Below are 22,374 nucleotides of genomic sequence, written 5' to 3'. Positions count from 1 at the left end.
ACAGAACAAAGAACAAACAGTTTAGTTATTTAAATTGTTTTTTTTTATTATGGCCTCTTATAAAAACGAAATAAAAAAAGAATTAGTATCAAGACAGAAAAAATACATGAAAAATAAAATACATTGTATATAAAACTATATGCTGAAAAATAAGCTATGAAAAAAAAAAAAAATAGGAATGACAAAAGAAAAGTGTAGAAAATAACGGGGTTCGCTGTGGCAGTGTTATGTTGGACGTACTCATTTCTTTAAAGAACACTCTGGGGCCCTCAGTCGGTCCCCTCGTCTGTCCGGTCCCCCAGCCGTCTCTTTCCCCGTGACGGGCCCCCGTGGACCTCCTGCTTCACTTTCATCCTAAAACAACGGCAACAGGGATGGATGAACAACTAGTCCTCCGTCTTGGTAGAAGACGTGGTTAGACATCACGGCTGCCTGCCCGATAAGAGCGACCACACATTCGTCGCCTGGCACATGTGATTGGCCCTTTGCGATGTTTTCATCGGCTGGAAACGAACCACTGGATAATGTGATGATCAGGGCGAGTTGCAGCACCTGGTGGGGGCCGACATGTGCTTCAGAGGTCCCCTTTGCTACTTACCTCTCCTGCAGCGCTAGTGCATCGTTGATCTGCTTCAGGACCTCGTATCTCTTACGGCCGACGACCTGTCAAACACACAGGAACCACACATGATCGGGTCGGTCGGTGCACGCAGAGTACACACAGGGTACGTCGCGGTGTGCGTCCACACGTACCCCGTGTGTACTCTGCGTGTAAACAGTTCGCACCTGGTCTCACAACACCCAGCACATTGCCAAGAAGTCTCAGCAGCGGCTGTACTTCTTAAGAAAGCTGAGGAAATTTGGACTCATCAAAACTCCTCAGCAACTTCTACAGGTGTACAGTGGAGAGCCTCCTGAGCAACTCCATCACAGTGTGGTTTGGAAACTTCACGGTACAGGAAAGGAAGGCTCTCCAACGTGTGATTAAAACTGCACAATACATCTGTGGAGCCGCCTTCCCATCACTTCAAGACATTTACAACACCCGGGTTACAAAGAGGGCACACAACAACATCACCAAGGACACTACACACCCCCAGCACACACTGTTCACCCTGCTACCATCTGGCAGACGCTACAGGAGCATGAAAGCCAGAACAACCAGACTTAAAAACAGTTTTTATCCACAGGCCATCAGGCTGCTGAATGACTCTCTCAAACACTGATGACACCCTGTGTTTGCACTATATTCAATACTGTGAACTGTATTTATTTTCAACTGTGAGCTTCATTTGCACTATGTACTTATCTACTAATAATATTCAACATTCAAAAACGTCTATATTTCAATGTCTTTCAGGGCCTTCTGCTGTATGCGAACATTTCACATGCTAAACAGCACCTTATATTTAATTGTTTTTGTTTAACTAAATTCTGCTCCTTTTACGATATCTTTAGTAGTTTAGTTTATTTATCTACTTTTATTTAAAGTATAATTTGTGTGAAGGGAACTTGCAAATTAAGAATTTCATTGCCCAGTGTAAACCATGTTTCCATTGTGTATACGACAATAAACGATGGTGTATCTTGTACCTCGTGGTACTAGCTGTGTGGGTGTGTGTGGGGAGCTCACCTGTAGCACAAACACCTCCTTATCCTCCTCTTCAGCGCTGGAGGCGGACAGGACCCTCTTGGGCGGGGCCGCGGCGGCCGGAGTGGGGGGGCTCTCTGAGGAGACGACGGCACACATCACCACATGGTCACCAGGCGTACAAAGCAGAGAGAGCGAGAGCGGGGGGGTGGGGGGGGGGGGGCTGAGAGACCGTCACGCCGGATACGCACTTCTTTTTTTGGTGGGCTTGGATCCCTCCGTCTTTTTCTCCACGTTGCCCTCCTCCGTCTTGCGGTCGCGCCCGGGACAGGCGCAGACGCGCACCTCGAAGCAACGCCGCCCGAGAACATGCCCCCTGTGGAGAGACCGGGAGGGAGGGGTGGTTAGAGAGCGCTACTGAGTTCCCAAGCGGGCCCCCAGGCTACTGGCCCCAGAGGCGAGGCGGTGGACTCACTCAGAGGACTCCAGGGTCAGGATGGTCAGGATGGCTCTCCGGTTCATCCCTCCCATGCAGGAGCTGTTGCACATGAAGTTCAGCAGGAGCGTCGTGTGCCCAGAGCCCAGCTGTGTGGAGAGGAGGAGCACCGTCAAACCACACACACACACACACACACACACACACACACACACACACACACACACACACACACACACACACACACACACACACACACTGCATGGAGGGGACTCGTACCTGGGGGGCCTCGTAGGGCAGGGTCACACTCTGCCGCTTGGTGTTGGGGTCCTCCATGTACTGGGCCCGCTGGCTCCCCTCCACGCGGATCAGGTGACTGCGATGTTCCACCACTACACAAAAGGAAGACCCACGCGAAACCACACACACACACACACACACACACACACACACACACACACACACACACACACACACACACACACACACACACACACACACACACACACACACACACACACACACACACACACACACACACACACACAGTGAACCCCACATAATACTGGTGCAGAGTGGTCGTCGTTACACACACACACATTTTTCTACGTTTGCATACCAACGCAGGTCAGCGTGCACGATGAGAGGCAGCGCTCAGCACTCGGCCACTTACACCTAGACAGGCAGAGGATGGCAGACGCACGCGTACGCAGGACTCGCATGCGCCGCTGGTGTGACGGGAAGGGCCCGCCACACTTCTGCGGTGAAACGGCCAGCAGGGCTGGCCCCGAGGCGTCCGTGGAGGACGGAGAGCCGAGGGGTCCACACACCCTCACGAAAGAACCGTTTTGAAATAAGATTGACCTTTTTTCTTTAGCGTTTCATTTATTCGATCCGTCGGTCAATAAAAAAAACCTTCGACAAACGCCTTCCAGCCCCAAAGCCTCCAAGTCCCCGGCAGCACAAGATTAAACTAAAAACATTATTTCCCCCCCCCCCCCCCCCGCTAGGCAAACCCATGGCTCCGCCGCCCTCCACCGCCCTCCGCCTCACCGTCCTCCTTCAGGTGGTGGGGGCACCGCCGCACCACATCCGCCACATGCTCCGTCTTTTTGTAGACGGCCGTGGCCCTCAGGATGGCCCCCGGGGGAGGGGCCCCGTCCACCAGGACCTCCACCGGGCACGTCTTGGCGAGCTGGCAGAACAGCTTGTTCAGCGAGACCGAGTACTGAAGCGCCGCCGCAGCCGAAAAACAAAAGAAAGATGAGTCAATGCGTCTTCGTGGCCTTCAGTGCCGAGACCAGAGGAGACGGTGGAGACCGGGCGAATCCAAAAGGCGGCTCCAGCAGACAAAGTTAAAAAAGTAAAAAGTACACGTTTATCATTCTGATACTTACCATGCCCTGGTAGTGAGGCCAGCTGTAGGAAGAGGACTGCTTTCAGACCTCTCTACCTAGCTATGGGTCGAGTTTAACTCCATGTTGACTGGAGCAGGGGGACATGCCCTGTCATGTCAGTACATGGTGCTGCAAGAAGCCGGCAACACTTCCAGTGAGTCAGGGGGAGGGGGGAGGCGATGGTTGGGGGGGGCGGTAGTTAAAATGCAACCACAGCCTAACCTTTACCCACGCTGACCAATGGGGTGACTCGTAAGGGTGTGTCACCGTGGAAACCATACAGCCATTGGCTTTGAGTGACATCTAGGCCATATGTTGGAGCAAACCCCACACAATGAATGAGATTCCGCTTGAATGCTCCCATGAAGGATCCAAAAAGTGCACTTTTAACACAACTTCAAGGTAAGACTTTTACTTTAATTACGCTTTTAGAACCTTATAATATCTTCTTTTTTTTTTTTTGATTTGACTTATCAACCATATACAATATGAAAAAGTATAAGCAGTTTTTTTTAAATATATAAAAATAAATGTTTTCTAAACGAAACACCTTGTTAAGACTACGATAACTAGTCCATAGGAATCATGGACGTTAATAAGAGTTTGTGGAATCTAAACTTAAAATCTAAACTAAAGTACACGCAGACCTGAGTGTACTTCAGGTCGGCGGCGGGACCCTCCATTGTTCTCCTAGTCACTATTCGTTCTACACCACCCTCCACAAATGGAACAGACCGCGCCAGCTGGGTTCCAAAATACTGTCTGGTCAAACATTAATAAAGTCAATTATTAATATAACATTGGGAAAGAGTTCTTTGGATATTCACATTGTGGCATTTTAGACCAGATAGTTAAAGAGCAAGGGGGCTTTAACTGGTCTTATGTCTCGTCTAGAGTAGGCCGGCAATGTCAGAGGACTCGACTGCCACACCGAGCAGGCCCGGTTGAAGACTAGGGCTGGGACGATATTAAAACGTGACGAAATGCGTTGTTGAGACGAAGAAATGGTTCCGTTTTCTTCATACTTTATTTATGGACCGTAAAAATTAATATACTAAGAAAAACTTTTTGTTATTGTCTATACCATGTTACTATAAACACATGGTGTCTACAATTTCATAAGAATGGAAATATAGGGCAAATGACATCGTTTTGCATATTTTGTGTCTTTAGAATAAACTACAACATTTTTTCAGTCATACATTTTCTTGATTCAAGTTTTGTTCAAAATATCGTCATAACATCGAATCGTGAACCCAGTATCGTGTATCGTGTCGAATCGTGAGCTGGGTGAATCGTCACACCCCTCGTGAAGCCACGTCAAAGCCTCCACTCAACATTTATCCTCATTGCTGAGTCTCTGATCCGCAGCCAGTAAGAGTACACTTCACTGATCTGCAGCCAGTAAGAGTACACTTCACTGATCTGCAGCCAGTAAGAGTACACTTCACTGATCTGCAGCCAGTAGGAGTACACTTCACTGATCTGCAGCCAGTAGGAGTACACTTCACTGATCTGCAGCCAGTAGGAGTACACTTCACTGATCTGCAGCCAGTAGGAGTACACTTCACTGATCTACAGCCAGTAGGAGTACACTTCACTGATCTGCAGCCAGTAGGAGTACACTTCACTGATCTGCAGCCAGTAGGAGTACACTTCACTGATCTACAGCCAGTAGGAGTACACTTCACTGATCTACAGCCAGTAGGAGTACACTTCACTGACCTGCAGCCAGTAGGAGTACACTTCACTGACCTGCAGCCAGTAGGAGTACACTTCACTGATCTGCAGCCAGTAGGAGTACACTTCACTGATCCCCGACCGAAAACCAGCCGTCTGGGCGAATGAGGAGGATGGATACTCACAGTGGAGGTAACAGATTTCGCCGTTCCAGAGTTCTGGAAGCGGATGTGAAAGCCGTACTCTCCGGCATAATCAGAGGTGGTGGGCACGGTGGGGGCCGCGTGCGTGAGGGGAGCGTCGGGCGCGGCAGGGGGGTCTGGGAAGAGGTCCTCCACATTGATGGATGAGTCTGGCATGAGCTGTGAAAAGAGAACGATCTTCACTTTTCCATGTTTACGGCTGACAGAGCGTTGGGGGGAGTTCATTAATTAACCGAGTGGACTTACGTCAAACCAGCTACCAGGAGAGGGGTCAAGGCATTCATGAAGGGTTGCCGGTCTGGGGGGGGGGGGGGTGGTAAACACATAAATTAATGCAAATGTGATTGATAATCATTTAGAATATCCACATCAGGATGTGGAACGGGAAAATTGTTGCTTGGCGCATCGTTTTATTTTACCCAACAAGTGTATTTGGAGAGATCTTCAATGACGGGATAAATCAATGCAGTGAGATATCCTACAACTCATATATTTAGTGTCGGCGAAGACTCAAACTAGTGGTTTTGTTTTGGGGCAGGTGGAGGCACAATAAACTGTTATCAGTTGAATTGTCAAGTGCTTGTCAGGAGTCATTTCCTCAAGTATTGTAGTGTCTCGTGTTGACTTACACACTCTCCCAAAAGGCCTGGAATGAGTCCTGGCGCAAGGGAAGACTCAAGACCTCGTCCTCCACAACATCCATAATGTGCAGTAGTCAGGTCCCGAGGCTGAGACGTACAACAGTTTCAGTTAGACCGCGACCAGACACCGCCACACAAATTGACATGTCATATGCTGTTTGTGACGCAACAACAATGCATACAAATAAACATCCTCTGAAACGTTGAAAAAGACACAAATCAACACGTTGTAAACGAAATCGAATTCAATCGATATTGGAATATATACTATAACTGCAGTTATATAATGTATTTCAGTCAGCAGTGAACCAAGGATCCAAGATTTAGGCCATGAGCCTTACGTTGGCAACACTGAATACACATATATTAGCAGACAAACTCCGACAGTCATTCATTCATTCAAACGACACACATAAAACCTTCACAATAGGACCCAAGAGGTTCATGCAGGGGATCAAAACAACGACCTGTCCTTCAGGAAGCTAACCAAACAACAGAATAGCTAGCGCGCAGCCTTAAAGGCCTACCGGAAACCGATTGGATTATTAACAACTGTCTCTCAAAGTTTGTATTATTGTTCGTTTGCTGAATCGAGATATGGAGTCGCAGTCTTCGTCTGTGATTATTCGTGAAAAGGTCCTGGAAAAGATAAATTACTAAGCCGAGAAACTCCAAGGCGTGCATGCTAAGGAAGCTAACGCGTGGTAAACGTCGGGTAAACGTGGAGGAATTCCCTCAACTTTTCCCTCAATGGAGAGACGTTCGGCGGAATGTGTTCACCCAGACAGGGGATAATGACATGAAATAAAAACGCTACCTCAGACCCCTCAATCCGGCGTGGAGGATGTGAGTCAGCCGTCAAGTGTGATTCAACGCAGTCAGCTGCAATTCACAATATTATGGACGACGAGCGAACACGTTGGAGGATGGGGGTCGAGTTGGGGATTCCCGAAAAACTTGAATGGGAGGAGCAACGTGGCGACCAATCACAGCGCCACTTTTGTTGGGTTTAAAAAAAGGAAATGGCGAATTTCACGATTGGAAGGCCATGCAACAAATCAGCGCTGTCATCAAAATGGCTGCAGAAAGTTAAAGTGGGAAAAGTGAAGTTCTCGGTCCCTGAAGTATTCACCTCACCACGGAAGAACATGCATTAGGGGAAGTCTGTATTCCCCACTATCAGCGATCATTATTTAATGATTTTTGAAAATACCAATTACTATTGCTGTCAAAATAACCTACACTGAAGTGTTTGGATTTCAATAAGGGTTACTATATATTGCATTCCGTAGCAATAATAAAAAATAATAATAATACAATTAAAATAAATAGTACAAATAATAATTTCGAGGAAAAAATCAATATATTCTTGAGATTAACAATTACATTAACTATAACCATGAATTACAGTGATTTGTATATGAATAGTAAAAGTAAAAATAGTTTCGATTATCAATAATAACTCACAAAACGATGTAAAGGACTACTTCCACTTCGACCTACAATAATAATACAAATAATAATATTATTATTACAAATAGTATGTATGTATGATGGAGGAATGTGAGGAGTACATTGCCCTCTAGTGGTGTCCTTAACCATCTCTAATACTTAAACTTAACCATTTCTCACCTAACCCCTAAACTTAACCATTCAACGATCTAAATCAAGCCATTTATTAATGTAGGTCTATATCTAAGTTATTTGCAACGCAATCCTAGGAAAGATGTACTCGCCTTTGCCGGTGTCTTAGGCAAAGGTCCTAGAACTGCGGTCCTGAAATTGCAGCCTCTGGTATTGCAGGAACAGACGATAACGTGTCAGAGACTGCTGCGGCCTCCGTACGTAGACCTACCGTCTCTGTGAACTGCCGGGCGGTGGTCCGTGCCTCTTTTGGCCGCGTGACCTTTGAATGAATGCGCTGTTGGCGTTCAGTGGGTTCATTATGAACTTGATCCCACCAGCACCACCTCCACCACCGCTTATAGACTAAAGAATAAAGTCCCATTCACCCTGTAGGGAGGACAGAGGGTTGTATGTATCGCTTGCAACATTACATTATGTTACATTTATTCTACTGACACCTTTGTGCAATATAAAGTAAGTGCATTAAAAAATGGAGATACACTAAAGAATAATGCAGAGTACGTAAAAATTCACAATATAAGTAAAGCAACAGCATTTAAGTGCTACAATATAGAAACAAGAGACAGATACAGAGATAGAAAGAGGTGGATTTGTTTTTCACGAAAACTTTCCCAAGAGGTAACGCCCAATCCTCTAATACAATACGATCCTACTTAGTTTCATTCGCGATTCATAATCATTATGTGTTTGTGTTACATCCCAGCCGACATAAGTGAATCAACCCATCTGGGTTTAAATCCTATCAATTTAACTCAATTCAAACTTTATTGCAGACTCAAGGGAGGTCCTTAATAGACCCGATTCTGAAACATTAATCCAAGTTAATAGGTTGCAATTGTTACAGTGGCTACTGTATCTCACATCTTAAAATGTCCACACCATCCAGGAGCTCAGATATTTCTAGGGTGGACAAATAGAAGTATATTCACAACTGTCCTCAACTTATTTAAGGTCGCACAATGGCTCAAACCCCTTGCCTTGGAGGTTAGATTCAGCGTGTATGGATTGTGACGAAGTTGACCCTCAAATCAACATGTCTTTAGCTATAAGATTTACTGCAAGCAGCGCACAAAATAAACAATGCCAGCTGAGCCCCTAGACACACAAACACACACACACACACACACACACACACACTGACACACGCACACGCACCCACACACTCACACTCACACACACACACTTGCTATTTACAGGGTAATGATATTTTTATCATCCTCTTTGGTCACCCAAGTTAATAACACACGACAGTCACATGCTGTGTGGTGGCGTGATTCATGTGGAGGGTTACAGTAGCATGTGTGCCTCGCCAGGCCTGGAACAACAGAAGTGACATTTGAACAGCGTTGCATGGAGTTAATGCTGTTTATTTTAGGAGGAGGAGGAGGAGGAGGAGGAGGAGGAGGAGGAGTGTTAAGTTGCGAGGGAAAGCAGGCCTGTGTGTGTGATGGCACAACACCAATGCTGTGTTTTGGATCCACTTGTTGTTATTATGATTTGCTAAGACAGCAGTTTGACTATGGTGGTGCGTTGTCTTCTTCCCCATTGGCTGTACTACTATACCAGACTCATTTGTATTGACATAGATGCAGAGGTAAAATGGAACCCCATGGGCCTTATTAACCTAAAGAGGACATCTTGGTTCTGTCTCTGGGCTCTGCTCGCTAGTTGGACGGCGAGTGTTTGCAATCAAGATGGCCTCTCGAGGTGATTAAGGGCCAGGGCCCAGGGTAACTCTAATGAAACACGCACTGCTCTGATGGTGGACCGAGGGGTTCTCACAGTGGGCTTTGGGTTCCGGTTCCGTCTCCGGTCTGGATTTATCCGTCTACTACGGTGCAAAATCAGAACACATAGGAGAGGGTGATGGGGGGGGGGGAGGAGGGGGGGGGGGAGGGCTGGCATGCCGAGAGCGGGTGGCGTGAGACAGCGGGTGACGTGTGCAGAGGGAGGCACCGGGCGGTGGGGGTGGGGAGGTGACACCAGGGCAGGGTCATTGAGGGATGCTGAGAAAGCGGAAGTAGCTTGTGTACCTCGTGGGCAGCGCCCGACCAATGCCCCACTCTCCCCTGCCACACACCCACCCGTTCCCCCGCCACACACCCACCCGCTCCCCGCCTCACACGCCCATGAGAGACTCAGTGAACATCATGTGCCGGGGCCAAACTTTACGGTGCTAACACAGGGGGTGGTGCGTCGGAAGACCCCGAAATTGAGGAGAACACCACCTGTTCTCTCTCTCGCCCTCTCTCTCTCTCTCTCTCTCTCTCTCTCTCTCTCTCTCTCTCTCTCTCTCTCTCTCTCTCTCACCCCCTCTCTCTACCATCTCTCTCACCCCCTCTCTCTCTCTCTCTCTCCCCCTCTCTCTCTCTCCCTCTCTCTCTCTCGTCCCGTGCCTCCTCTCTCCGTTCTCTGTGGCTGGCGGTTCTAAAATAGCCGTGGGTTATGTGCTGTGGAAGAGCAGACAATGGCAGATATTACCGGGTGGCGAGATAGGCGAGCCCCCCGATTTCTGACGAAGAAGCGGGTCAGGCCCGCCCGGTCCCACCGGAGGTACAGAGGGGACGCCCGGACCCTTTAGAGGACAGGGTGTTCTTCTTCAATGTGGACATTCAAAACCCATGTCCTGGTGCCGAAAAAATTGGAGCTATATTTCTATACTTGGAACTATTGTCCTAAGAATATGTGTACATAACGCATCCGGCAAACCTATTGGATGTTGTATGCTTCAAAAAGAGCCACAGAAAATGTTGAAATCGGATTTCGAACCACAAAAACTGTTAGGGTCTGTAACTTGTTGGATATTAAATTTTTTTTATGTCCCCGTAGGTGATACAATTCGCTCTTGATTTGATTTGAAACAAACTTTTGTAGTGAATCTTTATTTTGAATGCAGCCTTTTATTTTAGGAGTCTGTTAACCCCAGGCCTTGTGTGTAGTAGTGTGTGTGTGTGTGTGAGTGGGATTGTATTTGATGCATACAGTGAACAATCTGTCATAGCCCTGCAGCCAATGGCATGAGGGCTTCCTGCTTTCGTGGTGCCACAAAGTTCGACCTCTGCTGGGGCCCTTCAAGATCAGCCCACGGGACGACTAAAGCAACTCTGGCCGTGCGCCCATGACAACCATATTGCGCACGGAAAAAACTACGCGCGAGTGCAAATGCACGACATGATTACGGAAACCAAACTACTTTACCTGGACTCCACGCTGCCACTACGTCCATTTTTTTTTAGGTGGTCGGGGATAGGGGGCTGTAATTAGATCTCGGACGGGATTGTTTTTGTTACGAGTGAGTTTCACGTGGTAGCCTGTTGTTTGGTGCGAAGGGGGAGCGAGACGCAACTGTCACCGGCTGCTCTTCGGGGTCTCTCGTTGTCCAAGCATGCCTGCCGGATTCCAGCAACTGAACGGGGGGGAGGTAATGTGCGGCTCTTTTAAAAAGAAATTAAACTAAATTCACACCAGAAAAAGTACCGTTAGGAACATTTGCAGAAGTGTGTGGCGGTTCCGTTGCGCGCGTTTACGCACGCTTTGTTGATAGGTCACCGTTTGTTCCATGGATGATATCGTCAGAATGGCTCGTTTGTTCAGGTTACAAAGTAATTCATGAATGTAAATAATTGTTCGTGGAGATTCCGACGGTCTCTGCATGGCTATTATTGCGACAAGCTATATCATTTCGATTATTTGCGTTTATACTGTGTAATATAGAACTTGTGGTCAAATATTTTTTTAATTTAAAATCTATTAATTTGCCTATTTATGAGATCCTGCCGCAAAAACTGTTCTGAGAGATTTCTTGTAAGTTGTGAAAGGTGACCTTGAGTAGGCTAGTGTGTTTTCGTTCGTGCGTGATGTGTGTGTGTGTGTGTGTGTGTGTGTGTGTGTGTGTGTGTGTGTGTGTGTGTGTGTGTGTGTGTGTGTGTGTGTGTGTGTGTGTGTGTGTGTGTGTGTGTGTGTGTGTGTGTGTGCGCGTGTGTGTGCGCGTGCCAGGAGGTCAGCTGAAGTAAATCAGAATTTTTGAAATGGCATGCTTGACTCATGGTTTCAACTTACCACTAATAAGACCCCTTCCCCTGTTCTAACTCGGTGGAAGCATTCACGCGCAGGACAGGGTCTACCATGAGTTTTACGATCCTATTACTTTGATTCCTTTTAAAATGACAAATGTCAAATTTTACTGCTGGATTTATCCTATCCAAATTAATTGAGGTAGAAGATAATTGCTCAAGGGCCATGGCAGCTATAACCTAACACACATCATCCCAGGCTTATTGGCTGTAGTTGTCATTTATCGATCCAGCTGTAGATCAGTCTCTGTGATAAAGACTTCTAGCGGTTGAACCAGAATTTTTGATATTTTGGTTCTGCAAATCCCAAATTGAAAGGTGTAAACTTTTAACTGCAATGAAAAACAATAATATGTCAAAGATAATGATTGTGATTAAAATCCATGCATCGAATGTAGCCTAATTCATAGTTTCACAATAACGGAACAAGGAAACAAAAACCCCCAAAACAAGAATTTCCTCATTCTTGAAAATGTGTTGATATGCTTTACATGAGAACATACACACACACATACCGCCAGACATATTCTGCTCACTCTCTCTCCCTTTCACTCGTACAACCACTACATTTGGGTTTGTTGACATCAGCCACAGGTGACACAAGTTGCAGAAAAGTCAAACCACACATTAAACAAACCTCCTGCAAGCCAGCCCCCGGCCTTACAGCATGTCGCTTGTGCAAGTATAATGCCTCCTTTGTGTCGGCCCCATGGCCAAAAGACATTCAAAATTAATGCAATTATTCAAATAACACGGAATAAAGATAAGCAACCTGCTGAGTGTGCGCTATTTAACAAGGTGCACATTAGATATGTTGTAAACAAGAGATACAAGAGATAAGCTTTTTGCATGGTTGGGTATGATCCTCATTCTTATGTGAAAGCATGAACCTTTATTTCCTTATCCTTATCCTTATCGGTTTATATTGATGATGTTGATGAAATGCTTGTACACTTGTAATTATTCGTACTTCAGTGCGTCTGCGAATTAAGTCTTCCGTCAGAAATAGCTTGAGTTTAGGATTTTTAGAATCCCTTTGTCGAAGTGTCGTTCAATGTGTTGCCTTAGACAGCCTGCAGAATAGAGTGGAGGGTGTGTGTGTGTGTGTGTGTGTGTGTGTGTGTGTGTGTGTGTGTGTGTGTGTGTGTGTGTGTGTGTGTGTGTGTGTGTGTGTCTTGGGACCTCTTGTCAATCAGCGTGGAGACAGGTGTGTGTGGCTTGCTGGGACACAGGGGCGCATAAGTTCAGTGAGTGTGTGTGTGTGTGTGTGTGTGTGTGTGTGTGTGTGTGTGTGTGTGTGTGTGTGTGTGTGTGTGTGTGTGTGTGTGTGTGTGTGTGTGTGTGTGTGTGCTTGCGTGTGTGTGTGCGTGCGTGTGTGCTGTAATCTCCCAAATGAATAAGATCTCTTATGAGATCCCGTGGTTATATATATAGCAGACATAACGATGGGACAACAGCATTCTAATATTACATAATCAGTCCAAAACAGCGTGACCATCACAAGACAAATAATCTTATCTTCTTCCTCAACATGCTGGTTACTCGGACATTATTTCTTCACTTCTTGATAACCATGACCAAAGCTGTGTCTATGTGTATCTTAACATCTGCAGGACCTCTGCACATCCTGCTCTGGGCAAAAGTTTGTGATCCTAAAGCCGTTCTATCGATCTCTCTCTGTAGTATGCAGTGTAGACGGAAACGCTACGGCGGATCGTATTCAAGTTTTCCACTCTGGAGGATGGTTTCAGATTTGCCCCAAAAACGCTGTCACCGTCAAAACGAAAGGCACATCCGATAAAATATTTGGTTGTTTTTACCCGCAAGCATCCTCGTGTAAACGGGGCCTAAGAGGCCAACTCTCTCTTGACTCCTGCACACAGCTTTCAGTAGCCGGCGGTCACCAACTCCAAATAGAGAGGCTTTAACTTACCCAATTTTGTAAAACGTCGTTTATCATACGCACATAGTTTTAACCCAATCAACATTGAACTACAGATCATTGGGCAATCGGTTGGTATGTAAATTACCGTGGTCATTTCTTAATTTCTTTAAATGCATCATCCAATACCTGTAGCTCGGAAATGTGCAATCTCCTTCAACTCCATCCTCGTCTCAGGGCGAAACCCCAAGTAGGCCCCAGACCCACAGGTTGGGTAACATTACCTTGGGGGTGGGGGGGGGGGCACCTGTCCAGTACTTCTGTATACAGGATGAGCAAGTGTCCCAGGTTCAACCCCACTGCTTGGGCAGGGCGTCCTGACTAGGCTCTGAGACCATAGCTAGACAGGGGAGAGAAATGCAGGGGTCAAGAAGAAGAGAGTGTCAGTACATTTAGGGCATTTACCAGACGCTTTTATCCTATGTGACTTACAGCCGTTAATACACACATTGACACAACGATGGCGGAATCAACCATGCAAGGCGACAGCCAGCTCGTCAGGAGCCTTTAGGGTTAAGTATCTTGCTCAGAAACACAAACTAGCCACCTTCCAGTTACAGGTCAACCTGCTCTACCTCCTGAGCTAAGCAGACCCCGCGCCATATAGGTGAAGGGATGCACACCGAAAAGCAGTGTGTTGGACCCACTAACTCTCCTTTATTTCTTTTCCGTTCATTCTTTCTTTCGCTAATTTTCCTTTTTTTTTTTTTTTATTCCTTCCACTCTTCCTTCCTTCCTTCCTTCCCTTCACCTCCTCCTTCCTTTCTCTCCACACCCAGACGGTGACCCGGACCCTTGCTCTGTCCGTGTTCACCGCAGTGCTGGGGTCGCTACAGTTCGGATACAACATCGGCGTCATCAATGCTCCCCAGAAGGTAAGTCTCGCGACCGCGTCGATCTACACACACGTGCTAATCTCTTTATTCTGAACCAGGCGTTGCAATATTAGTTTAAACGTTTTCTACGATTTCTACGTTGGTCTACTTGCATCTTTCTTTCAATGGATCTATATCTTTAGACAGAACTTTTAGGCCTTTTACTGTTTTACGACTATTAACGTAGAGAGAGAGCGAGAGAGAGAGAGAGAGAGAGAGAGAGAGAGAGAGAGAGAGAGAGAGAGAGAGAGAGAGAGAGAGAGAGGGTTCCCTGACTAGTATGGAGTATGTGGGAGCAACAGAGACCTCGGAAGATGGGTCGTTTGACCCTCTTTACCACGCAGGACTACACTACCCGATTTTAAACACATACTGCTGAGATCATCTCTGGATACAAATGGGTTATGTACAATAAGCCAAAATCATCCAAATGGACATTTGGTCTTGTATCCTCTAGTGTAGATATCTGGATCTTTGTGAAGAGCACTGTGAAGCAGGGAAGGTACAACACGAAAAAAACAAAATCCGAATTAGTTTGGACTTCTGAATGCAACCGTGTAGATTAATCTGTCAATTCAAGTTTAATTTGGCTGGCCCTGAAAACACAAAGAACAGAGTCCGAAAGCTGTGTAGCCTTTACGGCTACTATTTCCGAGTTCAACAAATGCCATAATGTGTTTAAGATGTTACTGATACACACCTCAGATTCCGGCAGGAAGACATGTCAACATGCTCGTTACACATGTTTCGCCACTCTCTCTCTCTCTCTCTCTCTCTCTCTCTCTCTCTCTCTCTCTCTCTCTCTCTCTCCCCCCCCCCCCCCCCCCCTCTCTCTCTCTCTCTCTCTCTCTCTCTCTCTCTCTCTCTCTCTCTCTCTCTCTCTCTCTCTCTCTCTCTCTCTCTCTCTCTCTCTCTCTCTCTCTCTCTCTCTCTCTCTCTCTCTCCCCCTCTCTCCCCCTCTCAGATCATTGAGCAGGACTACAATGCCACGTGGCAGCACCGGTACGGGGAACCCATCTCCCCCGGGACCCTCACCTCCCTGTGGTCGCTGTCCGTCGCCATCTTCTCCATCGGGGGCATGGCCTCCTCCTTCTGCGTGGGCTTCGTCTCAGAGTGGCTGGGCAGGTAGGATGGGGGGGGAGTGTCCCACTTCACATGATGCCCACGGTTAACCATTGACGGGGTTTATAGAGGCTCCTCTAGTTCTATTAGCTAGGAGCCAATCAAATGGCTTCCTCAGGATTTCTGAGGTACGTTTACACACGGCCCGTTTGTTGCCCTTGGTTACCAGTGATGGGGTTTATAGAGGCTCCTATAGTTCTATTAGCTAGGAGCCAATCAAATGGCTTCCTCAGGATTTCAGAGGTACGTTTACACAAGGCCCGTTTGTTTCCCTTGGTTACCAGTGATGGGGTTTACAGATGGTCCTCTGGTTCTATTAGCTCCGAGCCAATCAAATAACTACCTTAAGATTTCTGGGGTATGGTTATAATCGGCCCTGCTTGTTGCCCCTGGTTACGTGGTTTATAGAGAGTCCTCTAGTTCGATAAGCTAGGAGCCAATCAAAGGGCGTGGCAGCAAGGACGATACCTGAGGTATCGCTATGCTTCCCTTTTTGTTCACGATGGACAAGTGGAGGCTGTTTGCATACATGGGCATGAACTTTCTATGACACATTCATCTACGCGTGATAAAGATCACCAGAGGCACTGTTGGCGACTTCATGGCGGGCAACGATGAGAATCGACGTCGCCGTAACATGAACCCACCACTGGAACATAGTGCTACGGGTTAGCGACAGCAGCTGATCGACACACAGGTGCTTCGCTTGGCCTTAAGAGATCTGAGTCATGACGCAGCCATGACTCTCGACCGCCGGCATGGAGGGGATTCAGGTGGCACACGCCGACCCAGTTTCTATTAGTAACCCGAGCTCCAGCGTGGGAGCCTTTCCAACCCCCTCGGCTGTTGAAAGGGGGTATAAATGGAGTCGGGCACACCGGGGGGTTTGGGTTTACGGGAGGACATTGTTTGACGGGATCACGTGTTTATCAAAGGGCTAGGTCGGGCATGAGCGTAGCCGTCTCTGTTTCAAAAATAACTTTTATGGGATGAGATGGCGTAGTGTTAAATGTTTTATCCCGTTGAACAAAGACGGTGTTGTCATTGGTAGGTTATGGGTTATAGTTGTGTTGTCCTGCTCTTTGTTTATTAGCTTTACTGTGCCCTTGAAATGTGGTTTTGCATTAAATCGTGATATCAAAGAAGTAGTCCTAGTCACCGTATATATAAATCTTGGATGTGACTGCTGCCACCTAGAGGCTTAGAACAGATCTGGCATGAAAAACTGCCATTTACTTTAATTAGTCTAAAACGTTTCACTGATTAATAGTGCTGAAAATCGGTTGCATATCCTCATTACCCAAATAATATAGATTAATAATTTACAGGAACTCTGAATCCCTTTGGAAATATTACTGGAACCTTTGTGACGTATTCACGGGATTTTCATAAGAGAGCGTGTACGTTGTGTGTTTGTTTGTGCTACTAGGAGGAAAGCCATGCTGATCAACAACCTGTTTGCCTTCATCGGGGGCGGGCTCATGGGCATGTCCAAGATCTGCCGCTCCATAGAGATGATGGTTCTGGGACGCTTCGTCATCGGGGCCTACTGCGGTCAGTCACACACACACACACACACACACACACACACACACACACACACACACACACACACACACACACACACACACACACACACACACACACACACACACACACACACACACACACACACACACCTCTTTCTTTCGCTCACACTCGCTCTCCCCTTTCACTCGTACAACAATCCCATGTCGGTGTGTTGTGATTACGTAAGCCCTCCTTGTTACCCGGGCGTCCATCTTGATAAAGGCAGGGCTTATCGGTAATTCTGCGTCCCTCATCATGAAAGCCTGGTCGGGCTGGAGAGAGCCCGCGTTTCTGCTGACCCCGGCGGTTCTCTGTGTGCAGGTCTGGCCTCCGGGCTCACCCCCATGTATGTGGGGGAGATCGCCCCCACCAGCCTACGGGGGGCCCTGGGCACGCTACACCAGCTGGCCATCGTCACAGGCATCCTCATAGCACAGGTACAGCCTGTCTGTCTGCGGGTCTGTCTGCGGGTCTGTCTGCGGGTCTGTCTGTCTGTCTGTCTGTCTGTCTGTCTGTCGGCCTGCGGGTCTGTCTGTCTGTCTGTCTGTCTGTCTGTCTGTCTGGCATTCTGTCTGTCTGTGGGTCTGTCTGTCTGTCTGTCTGTCTGTCTGTCTGTCTGTCTGTCTGTCTGTCTGTCTGTCTGTCTGTCTGTCTGTCTGCGGTTCTGTCTGTCTGTCTGTCTGTCTGTCTGTCTGTCTTTCTGTCTGTCTGTCTGTCTGTCTTTCAAAGATCAGGGTCCGATTGGCCGAGGCGTCACAAAGGTGCAAATGAAAAGTCTTTACTTGTTTCTTCCAAGGGATGAACCAAAAGCAACAAGTTGAAATCGGGCGTAGTGAATGAAATAGGTCATCAAAGTGGTGAAGTGTGGACTTATAGTGGAACAAAAAGGCTGACGTGTCCCCCGACCCACTGCACCCCTTGGTAATCACTCACTGAACAAACCTCAAGGACACAACAAAGCGACCCAGATCTGACCAATAGCAGCCCAGGTAGCCAACAGGACGTCAATTACACACCAGGAGACCATGAACCAATCAGCACACTAGGAAACAATGAACCAATCAGCACACCAGGAAACAATGAACCAATCAGCACAGGGGGAACACAGTTAACGAGCAGGGAGAAAGTAATCGCTCTAAAAACTAAACCAAAACTAAATCAAAACTACACAAAGATATAACCAGAAAAAAAAAGTCTGTCTGTCTATCTGACCAACTTGTCAATCCATCCGTCCACAATCATTTTTCCCCTCTCTCTCTCTCTCTCTCTCTCTCTCTCTCTCTCCTCCCCCTCTCTCTCCCCTCCCATCCCCCCCCCCCCTCCCAGGTGCTGGGTCTGGAGGCCCTGCTGGGCAGCGAGGCGCTGTGGCCTGTGCTGCTGGGGGTGACGGTTCTGCCCACCGTCCTGCAGATGGCACTGTTGCCCTTCTGTCCAGAGAGCCCCCGCTTCCTCTACATCGTCCGCAGCCAGGAGCACCAGGCCAAGAACGGTGAGTGAGCGGCGGGTGTTCTGCTCGCGTCCTGTGAAAACCCGCTTTTTCGCCTCTGATTCGCCTCTGATTGGTTAGAAGGGCTCTCCTCCGATTGGTTAGGTTAAGGGTTAGGTTAAGGGTTAGGGTTCGGTTAGGGTTAGGTTTATGGTTAAACCTCACTCTCACCCTAACCCTAACCCTAAACCTAACCCCCCCCAAACAGCTAGGATTAATCTAAACAAACACGATCTAAAGGGGAGCCCTTCTAACCAATCAGAGGCGGAAAAATTAGTTACTTACTTACCCCCGACCCCCCCCCCCCCCCCCACCAGGTCTGCGGCGGCTGACGGGGCGTCACGACGTGGGTGACCTGCTGGCGGAGATGAAGGAGGAGAAGAGGAGGATGGACATGGAGAGGAAGGTGTCCATCCCGGAGCTGTTCCGCTCCAACGTGTACCGGCAGCCCATGTTCATCGCCATCCTGCTGCAGCTCTCCCAGCAGCTGTCCGGGGTCAACGCTGTGGGTCGCTTTACTTTACTTTAACGGAATTTCATCACTTTACTTTAATTCGATGTCAAAGGCGACGTACGTGACAAAGCCGACATTTCTCCAAGTCGACGTACAACATATTTGACAACAAGCAGTAAAAAGGACATTAATTACATTACAAACAAGCAGTAACATATTAAATACATTATATCAACCCAACATGATAATCAAATGAAATAAACATAAGATAGCTCAAAGCTGACATTGCATGCAGTCTTACTGAAAACTTGCAAGCAAGTGCAGAATACAGTAAATAAATACATAAAAGGGGATGAGTAAATAAAAAAGAAAAATATAAGGGTCTCAAGCGTTAGATGTGGCCAGATCAGTTAAGTCTCCTAAGGTTACGGATGGACGCTCTCTGCTGATTGATTGTGGGTTAGGGTTAGAGTCGGTCCTCTTGAGTCGTTGATTGTTGGGATTGTTGTCGGACAATTGTTGATTTTTGATTGTCGATTATTGGCGACTGGAATGTTGATTGTTTCTTTTTGAGTTGCGGATGTTTCGCTGTTGTTGATTGATTGCCGTTGGTCCTCTTGAGTTATTGATATTATTGATCGATTGGTGGATCAATTGATTAGATTTTTTTTTCGCAATCACATTTTTATTTTGATTGTTGATTGTCAATTGAGGGTCCTTTAAGAGTCACAGCTGTGTATTATTGCTGATCGCTTGAGTCGTGATGTTGATGATTAGCCTTTCATTGTATCCATCCTTGTAATGTTTTGCCTCAAGACTCAAGGAGGATTTATTGCATCTTGGATCCTACAGTGAGACGTCGGGAACATTGCACTGACTATTTAAACATCTTTAAATAAAGCCGTTGTAGTTTGACGCATGAGATGGTAATCACAGGAGCACAAACGCCCAAACTAAATGTCCCCTTGTCTACTTCTCCTCTGACCAGATCTTCTACTACTCCACCAGTATCTTCATGAAGGCTGGGGTGCAGAGTCCCGTCTACGCTACGATAGGAGCTGGAGTCGTCAACTGCGCTTTCACTGTGGTGTCGGTCAGTAGTCCTACCGCCGCCCCCCCCCTCCCTAAAGGGTTATCTTCACATCCTCCCAATCATCTCACAAAGACAATGTGATACATTATTTGAGCCAAATTGTGACCGTGCTCACGATACAGCTGTCGTAACACATCTGTCCGACTTGTTGCCGACAGCTCTTCCTGGTTGAGAGGATGGGCCGACGGACCCTCCATATGCTGGGACTGGGAGGGATGTGTGTGTGTGCCCTCGTCATGACATTGGCACTCGCCTTATCGGTCAGTTCCTCAACGACTTCATCAGTCCCCCCCCCCTCCCCCCTCCCCGGTACACCGCTACGACCTTCTCCTACTCCTCAACCTTTTTAGGGTGCAGGTTAAGCACATTGTTAACTTTGTTTTGAAAGGTGCTGTATAGTCAAAGTGTAGCATCGTGTGTACATTACAAGTTAAGACCACCTTCGATGTTTTCTCGTGTGGCGTCACAGGACAGCATTCCGCCCTTCGTCAGCATGCTGGCCATCTTCGGCTTCGTGGCGTTCTTTGAGATCGGGCCCGGGCCCATCCCCTGGTTCTTCGTGGCCGAGTTGTTCTCCCAGGGCCCGCGTCCGGCGGCCATGGCGGTGGCGGGCTTCTCCAACTGGACCGCCAACTTCCTGATCGGCATGGGCTTCCAGTCCTTGGCTGTGAGTTTGTTTTCTGACTTGAGGTTTGATGTCTGTCTCCACATGTGATGAACCTTTTTGAAAATCACAGGTGGGCGCGTCAACCTAGATGTATGATGGATAGATCGGTCCACCAGCCTTCCCAGTGCATTGTAGCTAATATTGCTTAGCTGTCCATCATACGTCTAGTTGGACTTGTGATGTCACTAAGGCACAGGAAAGGGCAGTTTTTCAAACGGCTTGTAATGGCGAATCAATGGCAAACTTATTTTCGCTATTATCCTCCCACCTCCCACGTTATCCTCCCGCCGTTTATTTTGCCATCCCTCACGCGTCTTTTCCTGCTCCTTCTGCCCTCGCCGTCGTCCCCACAGGACCTCTGCGGACCCTACGTCTTCCTGATCTTCGCCGGGCTCCTCCTCTTCTTCCTCGTCTTCACCTTCTTCCGCGTGCCGGAGACGCGGGGGAAGACCTTCGACCAGATCTCCGCCGGCTTCGGCCAGCGGCCGGTGTCTGGCATGATGGACATGGACCTGGGCCTGGGCCTGGACGCAGATAAGCTCAGCACCGAGCTCGACTGCCTGGGGGATGACCTGAACTGAGGAGGGTGTTGGAGGTGGTGTGGGGGGGGGGGGGTAGGGGTGAACTGGAGACGTGCGGGTTTGGGTGGGGAAGGGGGGGGTTTGAAGGAGGGACAAGGTGTAGAGCGATGGAACTCTTACTCGAGACTGCGTTCAAATCGAACACGATTCCCTTCTCTGGTTTCTGTGGAGAAAGGCGTCATCAGGATGGGGGCAAAGGGGGTGTTTGAGATGAAGAGGATTCAGCACTTCAGGACTGCGACCGGAATCGTGGCCCCGTCCCGTGCGATGGCCACTGGACGAGGGCTGAGGGCGGACCTCTGAAAACATTCTTGGAGGGAGGAGTCGACACGATGGGAGCTGTGCACAGTACCCATCGCTTGATGTCCGATGGGATGGAGGAGGACGCGCACTTCTGGAGCTGGGATGTTCAAGCCGGAAGAGATGCAGAAATATTCCAATGCTGCAATATTTGCTAGATGGAAGGTCGAGTAAGATTTTGTGCACTTTATCTACAAATCGTTTTTAGGTGAGAAGGCCAGACAAGTGATTGAAAATTGATTGAGAATTTGTTATCGTGTTCACTTCCGAGTCTGCCATTACATGGCTTTTATAAGGGAATTTGTATTAATATTGCCCAGTGTGTTGATTTATATGAAGGTATGAAGCCCGCGATTTATTAAATCAGAATTTATGAATGCTACTCGTAACTCAAAAGACGAATGCATTTTAGTGTGCGTCGTACACGCTTGGCACTGCATTGTCTGAACGTTTGTATTGAGCACTATGGCGTGACTTCCTTCTGTAGACTTGTTTAATATAACTGATGTTTGAAGGTACTGTCGGATCTAGTGTTGACAAGGCCCTGAAGAGACTGCCTCATGTTTTGCCTTGTGTTTGTAGGGTTGATCTATATTCCCATAAATTGAATGTGGTTG

At 47.6% G+C, this 22,374-nt stretch overlaps 2 protein-coding genes across 2 annotated transcripts; one reads left to right on the top strand and one right to left on the bottom strand.

Annotated features, from left to right (window-relative positions):
• Nucleotides 1-40: 40 nt before the first annotated feature.
• tp53 (tumor protein p53) lies at nucleotides 41-6,937 on the bottom strand. The gene is made up of 11 exons (XM_056575812.1): nucleotides 6,766-6,937; nucleotides 5,937-6,035; nucleotides 5,554-5,605; nucleotides 5,290-5,466; nucleotides 3,081-3,255; nucleotides 2,307-2,419; nucleotides 2,067-2,176; nucleotides 1,843-1,967; nucleotides 1,634-1,728; nucleotides 599-663; nucleotides 41-354 (listed from the first exon to the last, which is right to left on the bottom strand). The coding sequence occupies exons 2-11, from the start codon at nucleotides 6,008-6,010 to the stop codon at nucleotides 270-272; spliced, it is 1,071 nt and encodes a 356-aa protein (XP_056431787.1). The 5' UTR covers nucleotides 6,011-6,035; nucleotides 6,766-6,937; the 3' UTR covers nucleotides 41-269.
• Nucleotides 6,938-10,573: 3,636 nt separating this feature from the next.
• Nucleotides 10,574-21,466, top strand: LOC130370107 (solute carrier family 2, facilitated glucose transporter member 4-like). Its single transcript, XM_056575787.1, has 11 exons — nucleotides 10,574-11,016; nucleotides 14,390-14,485; nucleotides 15,450-15,610; nucleotides 17,037-17,161; nucleotides 17,498-17,613; nucleotides 18,503-18,665; nucleotides 18,980-19,167; nucleotides 20,105-20,209; nucleotides 20,368-20,469; nucleotides 20,679-20,876; nucleotides 21,230-21,466. Exons 1-11 carry the CDS (start codon nucleotides 10,981-10,983, stop codon nucleotides 21,455-21,457), a joined length of 1,518 nt encoding a protein of 505 aa, XP_056431762.1. The 5' UTR covers nucleotides 10,574-10,980; the 3' UTR covers nucleotides 21,458-21,466.
• The last annotated feature ends 908 nt before the right edge of the window (nucleotides 21,467-22,374 follow it).

Source organism: Gadus chalcogrammus, chromosome 17, assembly GCF_026213295.1.
Source record: "Gadus chalcogrammus isolate NIFS_2021 chromosome 17, NIFS_Gcha_1.0, whole genome shotgun sequence".
Classification (NCBI taxonomy): Eukaryota; Metazoa; Chordata; class Actinopteri; order Gadiformes; family Gadidae; genus Gadus; species Gadus chalcogrammus.
The sequence above is the reverse complement of the archived record's forward strand: the minus strand, read 5'-3'. Positions and strand labels throughout refer to the sequence as shown.

Bases quoted from the DNA above. Each gene is read 5' to 3' on its own strand.
- LOC130370107 (XM_056575787.1), top strand. From the start codon at position 10,981: ATGCCTGCCGGATTCCAGCAACTGAACGGGGGGGAG. The intron at 11,017-14,389 runs GTAATGTGCGGC...CTCCACACCCAG, and splicing joins AGCAACTGAACGGGGGGGAG to ACGGTGACCCGGACCCTTGC. The intron at 20,877-21,229 runs GTGAGTTTGTTT...TCGTCCCCACAG, and splicing joins TGGGCTTCCAGTCCTTGGCT to GACCTCTGCGGACCCTACGT.
- tp53 (XM_056575812.1), bottom strand. From the start codon at position 6,010: ATGGATGTTGTGGAGGACGAGGTCTTGAGTCTTCCCTTGCGCCAGGAC. The intron at 5,606-5,936 runs GTAAGTCAACAC...CCCCCCCCCCAG, and splicing joins CAGGCCTTTTGGGAGAGTGT to ACCGGCAACCCTTCATGAAT. The intron at 664-1,633 runs GTGAGCTCCCCA...TGTGTTTGACAG, and splicing joins AGGAGGTGTTTGTGCTACAG to GTCGTCGGCCGTAAGAGATA.